The sequence below is a fragment of the Mobula hypostoma genome, chromosome 13, assembly GCF_963921235.1.
Source record: "Mobula hypostoma chromosome 13, sMobHyp1.1, whole genome shotgun sequence".
In the NCBI taxonomy this organism is placed as follows: Eukaryota; Metazoa; Chordata; class Chondrichthyes; order Myliobatiformes; family Myliobatidae; genus Mobula; species Mobula hypostoma.
In genome coordinates, this window is record NC_086109.1 from 11165073 (window position 1) to 11188442 (window position 23370).

A 23370-nucleotide genomic window follows, 5' to 3' on the forward strand; every position below is an offset into this window, starting at 1 on the left:
TATGTGGAAAGTTAAAATCACCTACTAACACAAATTTGTGTTTCTTGCAACTGTCTGCGATCTTTCTACAAATTTGCTCCTCTAAATCCTGTGAACTGTCTCTAATGTAATCCCATTAACATGGTCATACCTTTCTTTTTCCTCAGTTCTACCCATAAATCCTCACTAGACAAGCTCTCCAGTCTGTCCTGACTGAGCACTGCTGTGATATTTTCCCTGACTAGTAATGCCACCCTCCCCTTTTAATCCTGCTGCTCTATTGCATTTAAAACAATGGAACCCCGGAACATTGAGCAAGTCAGTCCTGCCCCTCCTGCAACCAAGTCTCACTAATGGCTACAATGTCATAATACCACATGCTGATCTGCCTCTACAATACTCCTTGCATTGGAATATTTGCAGCTCAGAACATCATCCATTCCATGCTTGACGTTTTGATTCCTGAATTTGTATGTATGCTTAATAACATCTTTTTCCACAACCACTTTGCTATCTGTTCTGACGTTCTGGTTCCCATTTCTCTCTGCAGCTCTAGTTTAAACCTCTCACCTGTGCAGCACTAGCAAACCTTCCTTTTCGGATATAGTCCCCCTCTGGTTCAGGTGCCAACTGTCCCTTCTGTATAGGTCCCAACTTCCCTGGAAGAGAGGGATGATCCAAAAATCTGAAGCCCTCCCTCCTCTACCAATTCTTCAGCCATGTGTTAAACTGTATAATCTTCCTATTTCTGGCCTCACTAGCACGTGATATGGGCAGCAATCCTGAGATCAGAACCATGGAAGTGCTGTCCTTTAATTTAGCACATAACTCCCTGAATTCACTTTGCAAGACCTCGTCACTCATCCTAACCATCATTGGTACTGACGTGCAACATGACCTCTGGCTGCTCACGCTCCTACTTAAGAATGCTGTGGACCTGAGATGTCCCTGACCCTGGCACCCAGGAGGCAACAAAGCATCCATGAATCTCGTTCTCATTCACAGAACCTCTTTCTATTTTCCTAACCAGTGAATCCCCTATTATTGCAGCTTGCCTCTTCACCTCCCTTCCCTTAAAGGCCACAGAGCCTTGACCACTGTGGCTTTCCTCTAGTAGGTCAACCCCCCCCCCCCCAAACAGTATCCAAAGCAGTATACCTGCACACTATATTCACTTAAAATGCTTTTCCACTCCTCCATCATTGCAGGGTAATTTAACTTGGATTCTGCTTTTACTTTTTCAGTGCTCTTGTAATTACGTTTGACAGCTGTTTGCTGTAGTAGCGAAAACTAATCGTTGTAAGCCAGTTTGTTATGGTAGCATTGAATTCTGTACTGCAGCTGTCACAAAGTTCCAGTGAATATAGTACAATCCTTCATTAAGTGCTGCCTTTGTGGAGCCTGCACATTTTTCCTATGACTAGGTGGATTTTCCCTTGTTACTCTAGTTTTCCCCCACATTCCAAAAATTTGCTGCTGGTTAAGTTAAATGGAAAATGTCAATAGTCTCAAGTTCAGGGAGATTGTGAGGTGTTGGAGTGTCACGGGGCATGTGCAAGAGAAAAGTGACAGGGCAATCAGTGAGGAATGGGATTGATGGATTGTGATGAGTGGCATGGATTTATTGCCTGTTATCTCATAATGAAATGTGCAAATACAAAAAATATGAACTATGAAAGCAATTGAATATACTGAGATAAATTTTATTATTTTATGATATGATCCTTTTGTATTTGTAGTCAGAATGGAGGTCACTTTGTCCCTTTGCTTGTGGGTATTCTTTCATTGAGATTCCCTGTCCCAAGCCTCTGATTTTATTGCATCCTGGATGGTATGATGGCATGATGATTCATGATGGTATTTCAGCAAAGTCAACAACCGTTTACAGTTATTTATCTATTTTATGTAGGACAGGAAGGAGAACTTGGCAAACTTGAACTTGAGTCAATCTTATGCTTCACTGATGAAAATCTATTTGTACCTCACACAAAGACCTTTGAGGTAGATCTTGCTGACCCCTTCTCAGGGAAGGGTTCTCAGCTGCTTTGTCAGTGATCTTCCTTCTGTAAGACAATCAAGGGAAGGGATATTTGACGTTGCTTGCAAAATACTCAGTTTGAAGCACAACTTCAGCAAATGAAGCAGTCCATGTTTGAATGAAACAACATCGAAACAACAATGTGATAAGGGCTGATAGGAACAAGTAACATTTCCACCACAAAAGTGCCAGTCAATGACCACCTCCAAGAAAAAAAGTCTGATCGCTTGCACTTAAGATTCACATGCTGTGCAATGGTGAGGATAGAGTTCCATGAGTGGGGGTGTGGGCCAGATGGCAGAAAGGGAGTGCCTGAAGGGAGCTGAAGCACATTTAGACACACTCAGTCCTGAGACACCAGGCAAGGTCATTTGATTCCAAACAATTGGTTTATTGATCATTACAGAGTGTCTCTCTGGTGTTCCCGCTCCGTGCCCTCTCACTTCCCCTTGTCCCAACCATGTTTCCCCTCTCCCTACACACTTCCCACTCTTAGTACACAGTAGGGACCAATATCAGAATCAGGTGTGTCATCACTCAGATATGTCATTAAATTAGTTAATTTTTGGTGGCAGCAGTACAGTGGATTACATAAAATTACTATAGTGCTGTGCAAAAGTCCTCTGGTTTCACCATTGATTTTTTTTTCTTGTTAGTGCAGCACCAACAACTCTCATTAAGTCAGCACCATCTAGAATAGGGGATGGTCCATAGATCCCTCGGCTAATGGTAAGGGTCCATGGTGTTAAAAAAGTTGGGAACCCTGATCTATAACAAAGCAGCTTGCTTAATTAGTGTGCTTTCAACCACCCTAAGTACTCCTTCCTTCCACTACTGGTGCACACTGATGGAGAGAGAGAAAGTTTAGGATGGTTGCAGAGTTTACCTTCCACAAAATGCTCTCCATTTACTCACCCAGATTACTAAAGCAGAACCTCCCAAAAGCACAACCTCGGCCATCAAACAGGATAAGGGCAGTTTGGGCATGGAGGATCTCTACTCCAGTTCATTTCCAAACCATACATCATCCTGACTTGGAAATGTATCACTGGTTCTTCAGTTAATGCTCCGGGAGTTCCTTCAACAGGTGGAGCATAGCAGAACATGAAGGTAGTTCATAAGTGGAATTAGGGAAGGGTAGCGTCCCTAATTCCATCAGAGCATCATAGCGAGTCATTCCTGCCTCTGGCCATCAAACTTTACAACTCCTCCCCTGGAGGGTCAGACACCCTGAGCCAATAGGCTGGTCTTGGACTTATTTCATAATTTACTGGCATAATTTACATATTACTATTTATGGTTCTATTACTATTTATTATTTATGGTGCAACTGTAACGAAAACCAATTTCCCCCCCGGGATCAATAAAATATGACTATGTAGTGAATGCTAGTGTTGACAGTGATATCTAGATCTGGAGAATGAGTATAAACCGAAAACTCAATAGTGGCTTACTAGGTGTAGACTTATGTGGGAGTGGGGGAGAGAAATTGAGTACTGAGTCTTTTCTAATGTGTTTATAAGTCATAGATATATAGATAGAAACTTTAACCTAGGTAAGAATTCTCAGAGGCATGGTACAGTATTCTTGCATGATTATAAGGCTACTGGCACTACTGACTAGGAATGGATTTCTAAATAATAGAGGCTGGAAAGATTGTGAGCCAGTGTAGTCCCATGCCTCTGACTCCTTTGTTTGGTGCACATATATACACTTATATAACCAGCTGTGTGTGTCAGCTTTGCTTACAGATTAGTCATGTGCAGGCAACTTGGTTCCCCTTCAGCGGGTAGCAAGTGGTTCATAATGCTAGTTCGATTATTTCTATTTAATCTTCAAGAACCTGAGTGCATTTAAATATTTTAATTGACCAGAACCAGTGCTAAACTAATGATGTTCAGTTCCTTTTTACCATTATTGTGGAAGGTATGCAGCAACTGAACCTGTACATGTTACAGAAAATATGCACTGTCACTGACCTTGCAAAATTATCACTTATGCTTCCACTTATCGTGACTTTCATGGAGTCCTATTTTTTGCTCAATTGTCCATTGAATGAATCACAAAAAGTCACAGCTGGTGGTGAAAGGCATAAGCAGCTATTTAAAACCTGAAAATTGTCTCCAGGTTCACTGTTGCTTTGTAGTAACAGTGACAAACATTGCAATTTGCACTTACGGAAAGTCACATGGAAATTTATGTACTTTTTATTTATTGAGATAAAGTGTGGAACAGGCTCTTGCATCCCTTTGAACCCAGCAACCCCTGATTTAACCCTAGCTTAATCACAGGACAATTTACAGAGACTAATTAACCTATCAACCGGTACGTCTTTAGACTATGGTCGGAAACCGGAGGACCTGAAAGAAACCCACATGATCATGGGAGAACGTACAAACTCCTTACAGACAGCAGTGGCAAATGAACTCAAGTCACTGGTACTGTAAAACGTGCCAACCACTACACTACCATGCCATAATAACTCCATAATCTAGTGTTATATGGAATAAAACCGGGCCTTTTGAGTCAACTTGTCCACATCCACTGTGATGCCTATCTATACTAATCCCATTAACTCACTGTACACTGTAGGGGGCTGTAGTCGAGTGGTCAGTGACTTGGGCCGGCTCCTCCACCAGACTTAGTCTGGTGAGGAGGGTGTGAGGACACACAGCAGGACTGAAAAAAAACAAGACCTGACAAAGGGCGGAGGAGCTCCTTGTGAGCCAACGGCCATCTTCTGTGGAAGAGATTAAAGCCTTACATGTATCTACGAATCTTATGCTATGCACCTAGTTAGAAGAGATATGATGAACTTGGGCGCTGCACCGTGTGCCTGGACCTGCCCAAGGCCTCTGCCTGAGGAAGGGCGGAGCTCGAAGAAGCAGCCACGGCTGGGGGCCGACACGGTCTCGGGCTCGAGTTCGGTGGGGGCAGCGGCAGGCGGAGCCAAGGCGGCCAGCGAGAACAAACTAGAGGAGAGGCTGTACTCGTGCTGTCGCAAAATCGAAGAAGATGAAGGTGCATAGCCACCAACCTTGGATTCGGGACGGCACCTACCGACTGACTGACACTGTTATAGTACCTGTCTGTACCTCTTCCTCTGGCAGCACTTTCCACATAACCACCACTCTATGTGGAAAAATTATTCATCAGATCGCTATTTAAAAAATCAAATCTCTAGTTTAGGTTCCTCACCATAGAAAAAAGATTCTATTTATCCTATCTCTGCCCCACCTAATATTATTCTCTATAAGGACACCCTTCAGCCTCCAAAATTTCAGTGCGAATAAACCCAGCCCCTCTAAACTGTCCTCCAAAGCCCTCCATTCCAGGCAACATCCTGGTGAATCTCTTCTGCACTTTCTTTATTGCACCTATATCCGTCCTGTCAGAATAAATCTTGCTTATAAAGTAACTTATAAATAAAAACAGTTAAGCCTCTCTCTTGACCATGTTGACTGTCAGAGATTTTAAATGGCAGGAACATAAAGAAGCAGTCAGAAATTACTTTTCAATTGTTTCATTAATATCTTTTGTGAAGTGGAAAATAATAACCCTTTCAAAAAATCTATGATATTTAAAATCAGATCTATTTTAAACAATTACAAACTTCTAAGTTAACTCAAGTAGTTTTTCTAAAATTGCTCATAATTTGATTTTTATTTTTTGTCTTAGAGTGTCTCCAATGCACATGTAGATGCAGTAAGTAGATCCCACCTCGCAAATGAGGAATTACAACAAATTTGCTCATGGCTGCTAAACTCCTGGAGGATTCCTTTTTTGGAAGATTGTTGAAGATAAACCAACAAGTTTAGGATTTGTGTGTTTGTATGGGATCCCTTAGTTCTAGTGGCGCATGTGTGGTGAAATGCTAGAAGGCTTTTCCCAGTTAAACTTATGTTTGTTTGCATAAGACTTATTTGATGAACAGAAGAGATTCTGCAGATGCTGGAAATCCAGAGCAACACATGCACAATGTTGGAGGAACTCAGCAGGCCAGGCTGCATCAATGAAAATGAATAAATAAGTCAACATTTTGGGCCGAGACCCCTCATCAGGACTGAGAAGGAAGGGGAAAGATGCTTAATAAAAAGGTTGGCGGGGGGAGAGGAAAGAGGACAAGCTAAAAGGTGACAGCTGAAACCTAGTGGGTGTGAAAGGTAAAGGGCTGAGGAGAAGGAATCCGATAGGAGAGGAGAGTGGACCATGGGGGAAAAGGAAGAAGGAAGGCTACTGGAGGAGGTGATAGGCAGGTGAAGCAAGTAGGTAAGAGGTCAGAGGGAGGAATAGAGGAAGAGGGAGGGGAAAAGGAAAAAAAAATACTGGAAGGAGACGTTGCTCCTCCACTCTCTCATTTCCCTCATTAGTGATGTAAAGTTGTAGACAGAGTTTAGTAAAACCAGATTCAAAGTGCATTTTCCACTGTACATTCACAGTGTTCCTGGCATCTATTAGTACTTCACATGTAAGTGCCAGAAGGCTATAAAAAGAGGACAGATCACAATCTATTTTATGAAAATATTAATCAATTTTGTAATTCTATAAAGGTTACTAATTAAAATTTGACATTTTGTAATATTTGTATTGCTCAATGACAGGAATAATGTAGATATTCAGTGAATATCTTATGATTTTTGTGATGACTACATCAAAGTTTTCTACTGAGTGACAGATTTAAGTAAGCAGACATTTTCAAATGCTCAAGTTGTTTCTCAAATCAACAGTAATTTTTTATGACCTCTGAAGTGATTCCCTTTATTTGAGAGCAATTTGATAAATGAATGGTTTGTGGCAGAGTTGACTCTAATGAAATAATTACTGTAATTTTGTTATTTCACTTTGACCTTCATTTTGATGGTGCACATTCAAGGATATTAGATCTTTAATGTGGAGGTACGGTAAGTCATTAATCAGTAGCACAGTACACAGGTTACAGATAGCACACTGTTTTTGGACTCTGCAGCACTATGCAAAAGACTTGGGCACCCTAGCTATATACATTATGTACCTAAGGCCTCTGGACAGTACTGTATTTGTTAATATGGAACGGAGAATGAGCTTGTAAATCTGGCAGGAGCAAAGGATGTTCAGAGTGGTGTGGCTAGAGTGCTATGTCAGTGTGTGGGACAGGTGCACAGAGGGAGTGCCAGGGGCAGGCATTGGCACAGGGTCAGACACACCTGAGACACCAGGCAAGGTCATTTGATTCCAAATATTTGGTTAATTGATCATTACAGAATGTTTCTGTGGTACAGTACTCCTGCTCCCGCCCCTCTCCCTTCCCACTTTCCCGACCATGATTCCCCTTGCCTTCCCCCTTCTCCACTCTCAGCCCACAACAGAGACCCATATCAGAATCAGGTTTATCATCACTCACATGTCACAAAATTTGTTGTTTTTTTGTGGTAGCAATGCAGTGCAATGCATAAAATTACTACAGTACTGTGCAAAAGTATTTGGCATTCTAGCTATCTATATATATCTCTCTCTATATATATCACACACACACACACACGGCAGTGAGGTCTTCATATTTCTGGAAATGTTTTAACAGAAACTTTTGCATTTTAGGAACAAAAAATACGGTTACTATTTTAGTCTTCCAAAGAATAGAGAGTAGTTTGATGTTGTGAATGTGAGGACATCCTGCTTAACGCTTGAATTTTTTTTTACATATACTTTGCTATATGGCAGGGTGATGGACTATAGGAGGCAAAAAGGAATGCTCCAAAGTGCATATCGGTAAAGAAGTATAATTCATTTTTATTCATGTATACACCCTAGCTACCTTCCCAAGATAGCAGGCATTTCTTTATTTGTCTTGAGTTCGGCCATTTGAACACTGCAGTCATAGAGACGTGGCAGTTATAAACCAGCTGCTTCATTATGGCTGAGCTGGAATCTTTTATCTTTTTAGTTCATTACACACAACAACTGAGCTTTCAGTGAAGTCGAGATCATCCTTATTTACTGATTGCCTCCTCTGATATCAAGATTATAGTTAGGAGTCTTCAGATTCCAGTGGGTGTACTTGAAGAATGAGAACAAAACAGTTCAGGTCAAGATAAGATAACCTTATTTAAAATAGGCTTTTTAAAAACAATTAGGAGACACTATGTTATTGTTTGTTTACTTCTATCAGTAATTCAGTTGATGTCTGATTAAAATATTTTTATTATATCATGTTAGGGTAGCATTGGAGAATAATGTATGAACCATTTTTGTTTTTGAACGTTTGAAGTTTTACTTCATTTTGAGGGACCCACAGAAATTCATAATGCTGCTGTGAAACGATGATTGGAGGTGCTTTTGATGTCCATGATACGTTTAATTTTCCATTAACTTCGGTAAAGGAAGTAGTTCCTAGATAATTGGGTGGTGAGAAAATAAGTGACAATCTCTGTTATTGTATTTCATTTATATTACTTTAGTTATATCATTTTAAAACCTTTTTGGGATGATTCATTGCTGTGACCCTTTAACTCAAAATATCTTTGATGTGCTTTCACAGATTTACACAAGACAGGGACTCTGAAGCAGATTCATTGCTCTCAGTCACTACCTGGAACCCCACTCTCTTTGAAATCCTTTCCTATCAATCTCCCCACATCAATGGATGGAAAGTTTAAGGAGATTGCAGAGGTGAGTGATTAATCATTCAGCAGCTTTAGTTTGGTTGGAGGCTGACCTACTTAAAAAATGTCAGAACTAAAGGTCCATTGTTCAGAACCTAATTAGTATGCCATGAATAGTAAACACAAGATTTTTAAAGTAGATGGTACATTATTGAGTGATTTCCTTTTGAACTTTCAGAAATGTTTTTTTCCATTCTCAGTGAATTTGCATAATTAATTTTTTTCTTTTTTTCGTCTGTTGCTGGTCCTGCTGCGTTATTACACCTACCTACTTAGTGAAGTACAAATTGAAATGTGGGATTCAATTTTGGTGTGCTACTGTGTTGAAATCTGAAGAAAATAAAACCATCCCAACAATTTAGTTTCAGCAAATTCTGACCTTTTAAGGAATTGTACAAGAAAAAAAATTGATAAAAAAAATAGTGTAGTTGCACAAAGTTAACATATGCTGGATAATCTCTTGAAGTACTCTGGAGAATAATTTGTGTCGGAAGAGGAAACATTTTTGCTATCCCAACCACAATCTGTTCCAGCTACTACCATCCGGGAAATGGTAGCACAGCATAAAAGCCAGGACCAACAGGCTCCAGGACAGCTTCTTCCACTAGGCCATCAGACTGATTAATTCATGCTTATACAATTGTATTTCTATTTTATATTGACTGTCCTGTTGTACATACTATTTATTAAAATTACTCTACATTACACATTTATACGGAGATGTAATTTAAAGATCTTTACTCGTATATATGAAGGATGTAAGTAATAAAGTCAATTTAATTCAATTAAAATTGGATGCCTTGAGTGATATGTATGTTTTATGTTACCATATGATCAAAAATTAATGAATGCTGTTTAGCCACAAGGTTAGAATGGTAATGTAGCAGTCAGCGTGACAGGATGTTGGAGTTCAGAGTTTAATCCCGGTGTCCTCTGTAAGGAGTCTGTACATCTTCCCCATGGAATGCATGGATTTTCTCCAGGTGCTCTGGTTTCCTCAAACAGACAAAGGTGTACTGGTTAGTGGATTAATTGGTCAATGTAAATCGTCCTGTCATTGGGCCATGGTTAAATCAGGGTTGCTGGCGGCACGGCTTGGAGGGCCAGAATTTTTTTTATCCCTATATGAAAAATAAAAATCTTGTCTTCATTAATCTTCCCATTGTTCTCTGATATATTTGGGGGGAGAAAAGTTTGCTTAATCATTATTTAATCTATTTCACCTTTTGTTCTAACCTTCTCAAACCAGGTGTGACATAGAACATATAGAACAGGAACAGGCCCTTCGGCCTCATGGTCTGTGCTAAGCATGTTAGAATATTGAACAATTCCAGATAATTCAACCCAGCCAAGTGTGAAGTGGTTCATTTTGGTAGATCAAATTTGAAGACAGAGTATAATAATGGTAAGACTCTTGGCGGTGCAGAGGATCAGTGAGATCTTGGGGTCCTTGTCCATAGGACACTCAAAGCTGCAGTGCAGGTTGACAGTGTTGTTAAGAAGGCGTATGGTGTGTTGGCCTTTATCAAGTTCAAGATCCGTGAAGTAATGTTACAGCTATATAAGACCTTAGTTGGATCCTACTTAGAGTACTGTGTTCAGTTCTAGTCACCTCATTACAGGAGGGATGTGGATACTATAGAGAGAGTGCAGAGGAAATTTACAAGGATGTTGCCTGGATTGGGGAGCATGCCTTATGAGAATAGGTTGAGTGAACTTGGCCTTTTCTCCTTGGAGCAACGGAGGATGAGAAGTGACCTGTTAGAGGTGTATAAGATGATGAGAGGTATTGATTGTGATGAGAGGCATTTTCCTTAGGACTGAAATGACTAACACAACGGGGCATAGTTTTAAGGTGCTCAGAAACAGGTACAAGATGGATGTCAGAGGTAAGCTTTTCACACAGAGTGGTGAGTGCATGAAAAGCGCTGCCAGTGACGGTGGTAGAGGCAGATACAATAGGGTCTTTTAAGAGACTCTTAGATAGGTACATAGTGTTTAGAAGTAATGTGCTCTGGACTTCTATGTTTCCATGCTTAAATTCCCTTCCGCCTGCACACAGGTTTATTGTCAATGTATTATATGACATGAAATTTGTCGTTTTGTGCAACGTAACCATGCAAAGACAAAATTGCTATAAATTATGAAATAAATAGATAGTGAAAACAAGGAAAATGCAGTAGTGTTGATGGACTGTTGTATTCATGTGCCTTTATAAAAGCCTCTTGAACGCCACTGTCATATCTGCCTCCACTATCACCCGTGGCAGCACATTCCAGGCACCTACCACAATCTATACATAATTTTAAAAAAACCTGTCCTGTACATTCCCGTTAAATTTTCACATTTCTACCTTTGGTGGGGGTGGGGGGGTGAGATTCTGTCTTCCCTATCCATGCCTCTCATAGTTTTACAAACTTCTATCAGTGTTCATTTGCTGCATCTTATGTTTAGATTTATCAATTTAACAAAACCGTTCTCTACCCCACAATGCCAGAAGTATTGCATACAAAGTGTCTGAGTCCTGATGAAGGGTCTCAGCCCAAAACATCAACTGTTTATTCATTTCCATTGATGCTGCCTGATCTGCAGAGTTCCTCCAGCATTTACTTTGTGTTACTCTGGATGTCCAGCATCTGCTGAATCTCTTGTGTTTATGCCCAAAATATTTTCTTATTGATAAATTCACTGATGAAATTTTGAAAAAACTAGATCTGCAGGAAAACTTAGTCATGTTCTATTGGATTTGAATTGACGTTTTAATGAATTACTCTTGTATCACATGAACTATGTCAGTAATTCCAGATGTTTAATGTGTGACATGAGAGTTTATTTGAACCCCCATTTGCTTTTTTATTTATGACATCAGGAGCTGTTCACTCGATCTTTAACTGAAAGTGACATGAGGACTGCTCCCTATGAATTTCCAGAGGAGAGTCCCATCGAACAACTGGAGGAGAGGCGACAACGATTGGAGCGTCAGATCAGCCAGGATGTGAGGTAGTTGAGGTTTCATAGTATTTGACTTTAGTTCACTCTGCAAGAAAACATGAAGGAGAGTGCTGTAGTGAGAAGTAGGTTATCTTGAGGCTCTGCAGTAGTTCAGTAAGCTAAAGTGGAGAAATATTTCACTTTTGTATTTCTTTTGCTGTAAGTTCATTTTGCATTGATTAGGAACTATTTGAAAGACTTTATTGCTCCAGGCATTTGGTCTGAATGGACATTTTATCAGTAGACTGGAGTTAATTAGCTGAAGGCTGCCTATTATATGTTTTCTTGCACTGTTGTGGATTTTTTTTGTTATTTTTGATTATATTATTTCATATTGAGTGTTCACATTGCCTCTGGATAAAACATCAAGTTATTAAAGAATTACAGAACTTCTTAAAAAACATTGCTGTTAATTATGAATGAAAAATATAATATTGACAAAGGACAGTTGTTATTAGCAAATGGCAGAGAAAAGCTAACAAAATCCTATATTACTACTGGTCAATTTTATTTCACGATGGCCTCTCTGTTTCGAAGAGTTGACTGATTATGATACTTGTGCACTTGTCAAGCTTTGTGTGATAAATCAGATAGAAGATTCATCACAGGTATGAATGCTGAAAATACAGATAATTGCTGTGCAAATACTTGCTTATATTGGACAAGCTGAAGTGTGCTGCAGTTAAGCATTACAAGTAATTTAGACATCATTAATTCTTGCTGTTTGTCGTCTGCCAAACAAGTGATCCATAAAACACTATCCATTAGTCATAACAAATGTGATCAAATGAAATTTATCTTGACAAAGAGGTATAATTGTCATGCTTGAGCTAAGGAATAAGAAGAGTAAAGGGGCAAGGATGAAATGTTCTGGTCATGCATACAGGCACTGCACACTCTTACTTCACTAGAAGCTGCTTTTTCTTGTGAAGTGGTATTGTAAATGGAACTTGGTGCAGCCAGGAATTTGAAATTTGTCCGATCTTCAAGTAAGCCTATTTCGATTGGATAATTTGACCAGTTCTCTTTAGGTAAAGGTAGTTAGAATGCTTAAATAAAACCTGGTGCTCTTGCCTTCAGAAAAACTGAAGTGATGGTGTCGAATATTCACGTGCTGCTCCACATGAAGAAGTGGTTGTGACCAGACTTTTTAAAAAAAAAATAAAGATGCAGGGGAAGGAAGACTCAAACTTTTTCCATCTTTAACAGTGCTTGTGTATTTAACTGTAAGCTATGTCCCAAGATCCTATTTTAGCACAAATTAGTAATATTTTATTCTAAGCATCTGATTTTTCTCGTCTGCTCAGGTTTATCCTGGTCCAGCACTTTGTTGCCACCATTCTGCTTGCTATGCATTTCTGTTGTAAAGCTTCAAGTGCTCTCACAGTAACTTAATCAATGGCAAGTGGAATTGACAATCCCATGTGCTTTATAATATTTTATTCATGACTCATTTTCATTTCTTGGTTGTTTCTTTAAACAGCTGTCAAAAGTTAAGATTAATATTGATGAAATGCTGATAATCTGAACAAGATTGTGAGTAGTTTTGTCTATGCTGAAGGACCTCCCAATGTTATAGAAGGTAGAGTAGTTTAGGGCCTTTGGCCCATGATGTGGTGCCAGCCTTATAACCTACTCTAAGAGTAGTCTAACCCTTCTTTCCCCTTCCAAACATAGCCCTCCATTTTTTCATTCATCCATGTGTCTGTCTAAGAGTCTCTTAAATGTCCCCAATGTAACTGCCTCTATTAGTACCCCCAGCAGCGTGTTCAACAACTACTGCTCTCTGCGTACAGAAAAAAATATCTCCCTGATATCCCCTTTGAATTTGCCCCCAATCACCTTAAAGATATGCACCCTCATACGTGTCATTTCCACCTTGGGAAAAAGTCCCTGGCTGTCTGTTTGTCAATTTAATTTGTACTGAGAACAGTGCAAACAACTAAGTGTAAATGAGAAATATTTTGAAATCTACACAATGGAATAACTTAATGTATATGGCACTCTGATATTAGTCAAGAAGTTTGAAGGGGGGGGAGTATTCAAAACTGCATTAAATTGTGAAAATAACTTGTGATTTGGCACAGCTTGTGAACTGCAGTTAGAATATGTGTGCTCACTGGTGGATTAACTGGCTTGTTTTCTCTGTTTTCCACTTCCCCTTTCTCTCCTTGCATCTTTGCCTTCCTTCTGCCTGCCATCCCCAGACTAGAACCAGAAATTTTACTCAGAGCCAAACAGGACTTCATGAAAATTGACAGCGCTGCAGATCTACAGTGAGTCATCCTGCACTCCGCGGACATGGAGTGCTTCCTTCGTGTGGTACCAGTCATGTAGCTACAGAACGGACATGCATGATCTCTGCTTTCTGTTTCTTTTTGACCTTTCCCAGGTGTTGATTTACATGAACGTCTACTCTAGAGGGTTCTTTGACCTTTCATCTGCCTTTTCACATTTAATCAAGGTATCCAGTGGCAGAAAGACAGATTAATAATCTCAGTTCAAGCTAAGATTAATTGCTCTTTAAAGTAATGAAATTCTGTCAGTCATTTTTTTCCTGTATTTTCATACAGCTAAAATGAAAGGTAATTCTGCTGTGCCTGGTTTTGAAAACTTGATTTGAGCTTTGATATTTTGTTTTTCTAAATAGTAGATTAAAACTTTTAGGGGGTGGGGGAAAGGAAAACTTTTTGTTTCTTTTAGTTGATGTAATACACCATTAGGAATCTCAGTCATAGTTTTGTTTATTTGTTGTATTCTTTGTAAAAGTAATGGACGATGTAGACAAAGCCTGTTATTCTGTAACTACTGATTGTTAGAGTGTCTGAGACTTCCATAATCTCCAGGGAAAAAACTAGCTGTAGTGGAGCCATTAACAACTGCAACTTCCATCTGGCCATGTAAAGTTTCTAACTACCAAAAGTGTTTCAGAGACCTATCTTGGCAAATTTACCATGCACAGTTGTGGGTCAAAGCCATTTACTGTGCATTGGTCTGAATTTGCATGCTATTCTTAGCCTTTGCACAATGCCTTCTATCTAACAGCACAACTGAGGTTAACACTTCTAGAAAGGAGAAGTGCAAGGAAACCCACTGGTTAACTCCATGGGACTATTTGTTGGACTTGAGTTGGACAACACTAGAATCCCTCTCTGAGTTCTTAATCTACTGCACTCATAGAACACAGAGCATGAAACAGTACAGCACAGGAACAGGCTCTTCGTTTCATTGTGTTGTGCTGAACCAAATAAATTAGTAATCAAATGACCAACTAGACTATTTGTTATGCCTACACAATGTCCATATCCCTCAAATTCACGTAATCATGCATATCGTAAAAGGCCCTAATATGCCTGCTTCTACCATCAACCCGTTTTGTTTTAAAGATTTTGTGTTTGGATTGGGTGGAGATACATCTCTACTGAAGGAGGTCTAAAGTTCTCCTTCCCTCTACTAGCCTATAGGTCACACTTGGGCAAGGTGTAGCACCTACTTAGCCCCCAGCCCTCTGCCCCCCCACCCCCCCAGTCAGGGTCATGTGAAGCCATAGGATCTGGTGGTGGATGGCAGTATGAGTGGCAGACGCATATCACAAGTCCTGGGTATGCGACCACTGACACCAGGCAGACAGTCTCTGAAGTGTATTGTTAATGGCTGGGGTCACCTGTCTTGTAAAGACACTGCCCAGAAGAAGGCAATGGCAAACCACCTCTGTAGAAAAACATTGGCAAGAATAATCATAGTCAAAGACCATTATCGCCCACATCATATGACACAGCATGTGATGATTTCTGGATATTGTTGAAAATTGGGATGGCTTTGTCATAGCAATATTTCCACAGCCAGATCAGTACTAATAGCAGGAATTGAGAGAACTAGAGACAAGGGAGAAGGGCCAGCGTCCTGGTGAGGCTGAGACAGCATGCGAATTGGCTGCCGCTCCCTAGCATACTCCTGACTAACATTCACTCCCTGGATAACAAGGTTTGTGAACTGAGAGCCAGAATCTCCTGTCAGCAGGAAACAAAGGAATGCAACATGTTGTGCTTTGTGGAGACCTGGCTGATGGAGGAGATACCGGATCATGCCATCGAGCCCTCTGGGTTCTCCCTGTTCCGGGTGGACAGGTGGAAAAACCTCACTGGGAAGAATAAATGAGGAGGGGTATGCTTCATGGTCGACAATGCTCGGTGAGACCCCCAGAATGTACATGCTCTCAAATCCTTTTGTTCCCCAGACCTGGAATACTTAACGTTGCTGTGTAGACCTTACTGACTGCCTAGGGAGTTCATGGCTGTTATCATCACAGTGGTGTACATTCCGCTGCAGGCTGATACTGACCTGGCTCTCAAGGAATTGTACGAGACCATCAACACGCTGGAGACTGCCCACCCAGAGGCTGCCTTCATCGTCGCCAGTGACTTTAATAGTGTCGCTGACGAAAGTCTCTCCAAAGTTTTGTCAGCACATCCAGGTGAGCACTCGTGGAGATAAGTTACTTGACCACTGTTACACTCCCTTCCGCAAGGCTTACAAAGCTCTCCTTCACCCAGCTTTTGGAAAATCAGATCAATCCTGCTTTTTTCGATGTACAGGCAGAAGCTGAAACAAGAGGTGGCCATAGTTAAAACCGTCCACTGTTGGTCCGACCAATCGGCCTCCATGCTGCAGGACTGCTTCAATGATGTCGACTGGAATGTCTTCCATGATGAGGATGTCTGAGTTCACGGATAGAGTCACATGCTTCATCTGGAAGTGCATCAACGATGTTGTCCCCCAGAAGTTGATCAGGGTCTTCCCAAACCAGAAACCCTGGATCAGTAGTTCCGTGCGAGCAGCACTTGCAGCACGACATCGAGCTTACATCGCTGGTGATCGGCTGGAGCTCAAAAAAAAAAGCATTTATGATCTGTGCAGAGCTTTCAAGGCTGTGAAACAACAATATAGGCAGAAGACTGAGTCAGGATTCACAATGAATAGCACATGTGCCCTTGTGGCAAGGGCTGCATACCATCGCAGACTTCAAAGCCAAACATTGTGGTGCCACCAACATCATGGCCTGTCTCCCAAATGAGCTCAATCGCTTTTACGCTCGGTTTGATGTTGCTAACCTTGAGCCTCCGGGGAAAGCCACCGCTATAGCCTGCAACCTGGTCATCTCTGAGATTGAGGTACTCGGATGTTTCCAACGAGTGGACAGTTGCAAGGCTGCAGGACCGGATGGCATTCCAGAGCGAGTACTCAGGATATGCACAGTACAACTGGCAGGTGTGTTTACTGACATTTTTAATCGTCCGTCTCCCAGTGTAGAGTTCTATCCTGCTTCAAATTATTCAACATTGTCCCTGTACCAAAAAAGACCAGGGTAACATGCCTGAACGACTGGTGTCCTGTCGCACACACCTCAATAAAAGCAAATGCTTTGAAAGGCTCGTCAAGGATTACATCTGCAGTTTGCTGCCACCCAAACTGGACAACCTACAATTCGCCTACTGACAGAACCAATTGACAGGTGGCGTAATAGCCACTGCTCTACATACCGTCCTTACACACCTGGAGAAGAAGGATGCTTATGTGAGAATGCTGTTCTTGGACTACAGTTCAGCATTCAACACCATAGTTACGTCCGGGCTCGACAGGAAGCTCAGAGATCTCGGCCTTGGCCCTGCCTTGTGCAGCTGGATCCTGGACTTCCTGTCAGCTCGCCAGCAGGTGGTAAGAGTGGGCTCCCTCACCTCCACGCCTCCGACTCTCAATACAGGAGCCCCTCAGGGCTGTGTACTGAGTTCCCTCCTTTAGTCCCTGTATATCCATGACTGTCGCCATCCACAGCTCCAATCCGCTAATTAAATTTGCCGATGACACTACATTGATTGCCCTTATCTCAAACAATAACGAGTTGGCCTACAGGGAAGAATTAATCTCTCTGACACAGTGCTGTCAAGAAAACCACCTCTGCCTCAATGTTGCAAAAACAAAGGAGCTGGTAATGGATCACAGGAGGAATGGAGACTGGCTAACTTCTTGACATCAATGGATCTGGGGTTGAGAGGGTAAACAGCTTTAAGTTCTTCAGCATCCACATCACTGAGGACCTCACGTGGTCTGTACACACCAGCTGTGTGATGAAAAAGGCACAACAGCGCCCCTTTCACCTCAGATGGTTGAGAAGGTTTGATATGGGCCTCCAAATCCTAAGAACTTTCTACAGGGGCACAATTGAGAGCATCCTGACTGGCTGCCTCATTGCCTGGTATGGGAACTGTACCTCCGTTAATCTCGGGACTCTGCAGAGAGTGGTGCGGATAGCCCAGCGCATCTGTAGTTGTTAACTTCTCATGATTCGGGACATTTACAAGGACAGGTGTGTTAAAAGGGCCCATAGGATTATTGGGGACCCAAGTCACCCCAACCACAATCTATTCCAGCTGCTGTTATCCACGGAGCAGTACTTCAGCATAAAAGCCAGGACCAACAGGCTCCGGGACAGCTTCTTCCACCAGGCCATCAAACTGATTAACTCCCGCTGATTTGGGTGTACTCTATATTACATTGACTGTTCTGTTTATTATAAATTACTATGATTGCACATTGCACATTTAGATGGAGACATAACAAAGATCTTTACTCATTTATGTGAAGGTTGTATGAAATAAAGTCAATTCAATTCACAGAAAAAAAGATTACAAGGGAAACATTATCCTAAAAGCCAGTGAGAACAGACAAATATCATTGCAATTTTTCTGAGATGGTGACCTTGGATTTGTAGAAATTTTGGAATCTTTTCAGATGAGCTTAGTTGCAATTGCTGTCCAGTAATCAGATCTAAATGCCATGCTGGTTTTAATGAAGTACTGAGTAATTAGTACACAAGGTGAAGACATTTTCAGTCTGTGAAGCTTCTTTTTTCTAAGAATAGGAACAGTAATAATCTATTACTGTTTTAGGTCTATTTCACTGGCTAATTAGATCAAGACTGAAAGATCATTTATCAACAATGGACTTAATGAAACCCAGGGATGAATGAGCAGGCATGGACTATTATCCTCTGAAGAGTAGAAGATCAAAAGAACTCTTTGGAAATACACAGCCATTAGACAATGTGGACATGAAGAAGTAGGTCCCAATTATTTACAATATAATACAGGGAACAAAAGACTCATTTCCATGTAAAATTTAAAATATATCATAAACCTGACCTTACCCATCCCAGTCATGGTCAATGTGAACGTTAGCTTATTTTCTTTTCATACCTGACTTAATCCAGTCATAACCTTAAATATAATACAGTAGATTCTGGTTAGTTGGGTCATCGGCTAATCAGAGGAAGCCACATATTGGGGACAATTCTTGAAGAACAAAAGCAGATTGAGGAAATAGCCAGGAATCCCCTTTGGGACAATATGTCACATAATTGGGACAGGAGACTGTATCAACAAGCGTCAAGTTCTAACAAGCGTCAGTCGCTGCACATCGTGTGGCGCTTGGACACTGCACCACGCTTAGAGCAAACAGTTTTTAAATGGTGTCACTTGCATTTTTGTGTTCAAAAAGCAATGAATTTTGTCACTGATAGTTGGTGAGAAAGAAATAGCAAGGCAATTTAAAACTGTTTTGCTCACTGTGGTTTTAAGCATTTAGGCTTGGAGATGCCAGGAATACCTGGGAGTGAAAATGAAATAATTTCACTACTTCAACAAGGAACCTCGATGAAATTTAAGGTATTGATATCATCTTGAATGTTACAATTAAAATTAAGTCTTGGAGGATGCAATAATTGAAAACACTATCTGTACTGATTTTGTTATATTTGGCAAATAGTGTTTTAAAAAAACAGTGGATAACTTACAAATCATGAAAAATCAATTTGATCTGGCTAAAATACTGAACCAATCCTGTATAACCTAAGCACTGACACATTATTGCACTGTACACTTAACACAACCCAATCCTTTTTGGTTTGATTAGGTAGCCAATTTCTGCAAGGGAGCACAAATAGAGGGGAAAATGAATTTTGAGTGGAGATGCATTTATATAGAGTGGTGAAAGCTCACTGAAACTTTGAATGCTTGAAGTGGCTGATGTTGATGCATTGCATTAGAGCTGACTGCACACACATGTAAGAATGGAAATGGTATGAAAGTTTCGCAGATAATAGGAACTAAAATAGGTTGTGGTTGGGGTGACTTGGGTCCCCAATAATCCTATGGGTCCTTTTTACATACCTGTCCTTGTAAATGTCCTGAATCATGGGAAGTTCACAACTACAGATGCGCTGGGCTATCCGCACCACTCTCTGCAGAGTCCCGTGATTAAGTGAGGGGTATTTGGAGTGCGAGGACGCTTCTGTGCAATATGTTGGATCATGTGTTTGTTTCTGAGCATTAGTTATTAGGGAAACTGTAGCTGGTGCTTTTTTTTTAATGAGGATGTTGTAGTCAGGTAAACCAGGAGGATCTCACTATGTAGCAGTAGTTTGGAACACCTGTTTATCAAGCCCCTGGGAATATCAAGCTGATGTTTTGAGGAAAGTCTTTTATGTGACATTAATGCTAAAATTGAAGTTTTTAAAATGCAGATTCTCAATTCTTTGAGAGGAAGTAATGCTCTTGGGTCCATATAGAATGTGCTTATCAAACTGATTGTTTACACTTATGTTTGTTTTAGTTTTGTGAGTTTTAATGTTTATAACAAGTTATCTTATGTTTACTTTAACAGGTAACGTTTGTGATTGTGAATTCCCATCAATGATATAATATAATCTAGTAACTCATTTCTTCTGGCATTGAATTATTTTTGCAAATGAGTATACTTCAAGATCTGCCTTGTAGTGAACTCAGGTAAAATGTGTTGTGACCATTCTTCTGGACCTTTTCCTCAGATATTACAAAGATCAAATTGATTCTGCAGTAGAGATACACCCAGAGGAGCAAGAGCATGATCTTCTTCAGGAATTCCAGCGGGTTAGCATATCAGGAGAAGAGAAGTGTGGGGTATGACAACATTCATGTTCATTTTACTGACAAAATTGAGTGGGATTAGCTTCTTTGGTCTTCCACTCTGTAAAGTGAAATGTTTGCTTCAGAAACTTTTCATTAAACTTTTTTTATGAAATTTGATTCTTCCCCTTCAACTAGTCACATTATTGACATTTCTTTACATTTGCTTTAACCAAAGAATTTGTATTTCCTGATTTTTTTTTTAAAGCTTTCCATTAACAAAGGAAAGTTGAGTTACTCCCCCCTCACCCCCCCATCCCCATTTTTCTCTCCTCAGAGACAAGAAGCTAGAAGAATAGTTTTGATGCTTCAGTGCGCTGGACTATTCCATTGCTTTATCTGTATAATGGATGTCATTTCAGAAATGCTTTTCATTGATGTTCTTGCTATATTAATTTCTGCTAATTATTTTGTATGTAAGCAACCAATTATTAATTATGTTTGAATATTTGAAGTGGTTTATAATAATCACACTTCACCTTGCAATTGAACCATTGTATGAATTCTGTCACATTAGGTAGTCAGTATAGTTGGGCGTGTTAGGAGAAGGTGGGATTAAAATAATGTCTCCCACATGGAGAAGTATCTTCACCATTGTAATCATCTGAATCACATCTAAAACAAAATTGTCTTTGAATATCAGGAAATATCATGTGAATGATGAAATTCAGTACTGTAATGTTTACAATGTTGCAGCTTTTTATGAATAGAATATTGTGAGGCTTGAAAAGTCACTCACCGCTTTTAAGTATTTCATGATATTTTGTTCTTTTTCACTGGAAATCAAGAAACCATTAATATATTCTATTGGGAGCTTCACCCACAAATAAGTAATTGTGGTTTCTAAATTTAGTGTTCTTTACCACAGGTCCCCTTCACTGATCTTCTAGATGCTGCTAAGTGTGTTGTCAGAAGTCTTTTTATCCGAGAAAAGTACATGGCTTTATCCTTACAGAGCTTTGGTAAGACAACTAAAAGGTTCCTAGAGCAGCTGGGAGACAGGCAATGTCATATAAATTTGTATGATGAAATGCCAGAAACACCCATTTCACCAGGTGAGGTCAAACAAAACAAAGTCACTAACTGTGCAATTCATTTGGAAAAATCAAGTGACAAATTACATTGCTGTCAGCAGTCTGTTTAAAAGTAACTTGTGTGTATTATTGGACAAGAAAATAACTGTTTTGTATATGTAAGAGGAACCTGCACATGGTGTATAATTGGAATACAAATCAAATGTGTTTATTTCAAGAAATACTGTTGTTCATTGGTAGAATCAAAAGGCATCAACAGAATTTGAAAGCACTCATTTTAATCCCTGCAGTGATAAATAGGGAAGCATACAGAAAGTGTATTGGCAGTTCCATATTCCTTTAATACAAAAAAAATCCTGTGTGTTCACTTGCTAAAATTGATTGAATGAGTTTCCAACTGTAATCCACATATCTTTTGCTCTTTTTGCAAGTGAAAGCAGTGACACATGTTAATACTGTTAGAATATGCAAGTGATTTTTAACTTTTGGATTCAACTTACAAAAAGGAGTTTAGCGTTTATAAGTGATTAAACATGGGTGTTTTCTACAGGGCCCACACCACTTGCATCGTGAAAGGCAGTTTAATCAAAATGTGACATGTTTAATATGTAATTAGTTGCATTGGAGATCAGATTCCATTGGATGTGTCTGTGAATGATACTTCCAAAACGTGTCAGTTATTTGACTTTTTCATTTTGCCATTTGATACCAGAAAATCCCTGTTTGTGAATTGAAGCTACAACGTCATGATAATTAGTAACAAGCAAAATCCTCCCCCTGATTGATTAGTTATACAATTATTCCCATTCACCAACTGCACCATTAAAATGCCATTAGATCAAATTCAGATTTATTTATCACAAGAAAGTTGAAACATCAAGTAAAATATGTAATTTGTGTTAGCATCCAGTACACCTAAGGATGTGCTGGGGCCACATGATAACTTTCTTAATAATGTACAGGGTAACATTGTACCAATGAAGAAACTGAGAACTTGCTTTTCAATTTATTTTGCTTTGCAGATTCATCTGTCCATTCACCATTTTCTGAGGAACACCCCTACAGTAATTGTGACCCAAACTTAATGCCAGAGGATATAGGATTTGGCTGCAAAATGATTGATGGGGTCACCCATGTATATTCCAAACCAAATATGATGGACAAGTAATTAAAACTTTTCAAATTACTTTTTAAAATATGTGTGTGTGGAATAGTTGCATGGATTTTCATTCCTATAAAATACTGATTTGTGAGGTAGTTTATAGCAGGCTGTTTTATCAAAAAAAATAAGTGAGCCTGGAGTCTGAATTTCAATCTGGTTTGTTTAGGTCTACAGAAGTGGATCTGCCTTGTCCAAATCTTCAGGAGTTCACTGCTGACATGAATGTTTTAATGGCATTAATAATCAATGGACCAGTGTAAGTAATGATTCAAAACACATTTGTCTCATTTTGCTTTTTATTCCTACTAGGCAATACAGATTTAGCTTTTGGCTGATGTCAATATTGTGTAAAGCAGATGGAACTGGCATCTAAATTGATATCCAACAGTTGTATAAATATAGATAAGATAATCGAATGATTCACTATGAAAAAAGGGCTTTTGGCTCATCATGTCAGCTCTTGGTAAGGCTAACCAAATTGTTCTACTCCCTTGTTTACACACAGCCCTAGGGGAAAATTCAACAGATA

General features: G+C 39.9%; 1 protein-coding gene across 8 annotated transcripts in view; it reads left to right on the plus strand.

The window, feature by feature from the left end:
• The window catches only part of LOC134355426 (AMP deaminase 2-like), a 170112-nt gene that overhangs the window by 97878 nt on the left and 48864 nt on the right, over window positions 1–23370 (plus strand). For 7 of the 8 annotated variants that reach the window (XM_063065290.1, XM_063065288.1, XM_063065293.1 and 4 more), the window contains 7 exons: window positions 8532–8662; window positions 11525–11655; window positions 13854–13922; window positions 20528–20639; window positions 21514–21700; window positions 22702–22843; window positions 23008–23097. In XM_063065290.1, the coding sequence (XP_062921360.1) occupies window positions 8633–8662; window positions 11525–11655; window positions 13854–13922; window positions 20528–20639; window positions 21514–21700; window positions 22702–22843; window positions 23008–23097 (761 nt within the window). In that variant the 5' untranslated portion in view covers window positions 8532–8632. The remainder of the gene's footprint in view (window positions 1–8531; window positions 8663–11524; window positions 11656–13853; window positions 13923–20527; window positions 20640–21513; window positions 21701–22701; window positions 22844–23007; window positions 23098–23370) is intronic. The other variant, XM_063065287.1, reaches the window with a different exon arrangement.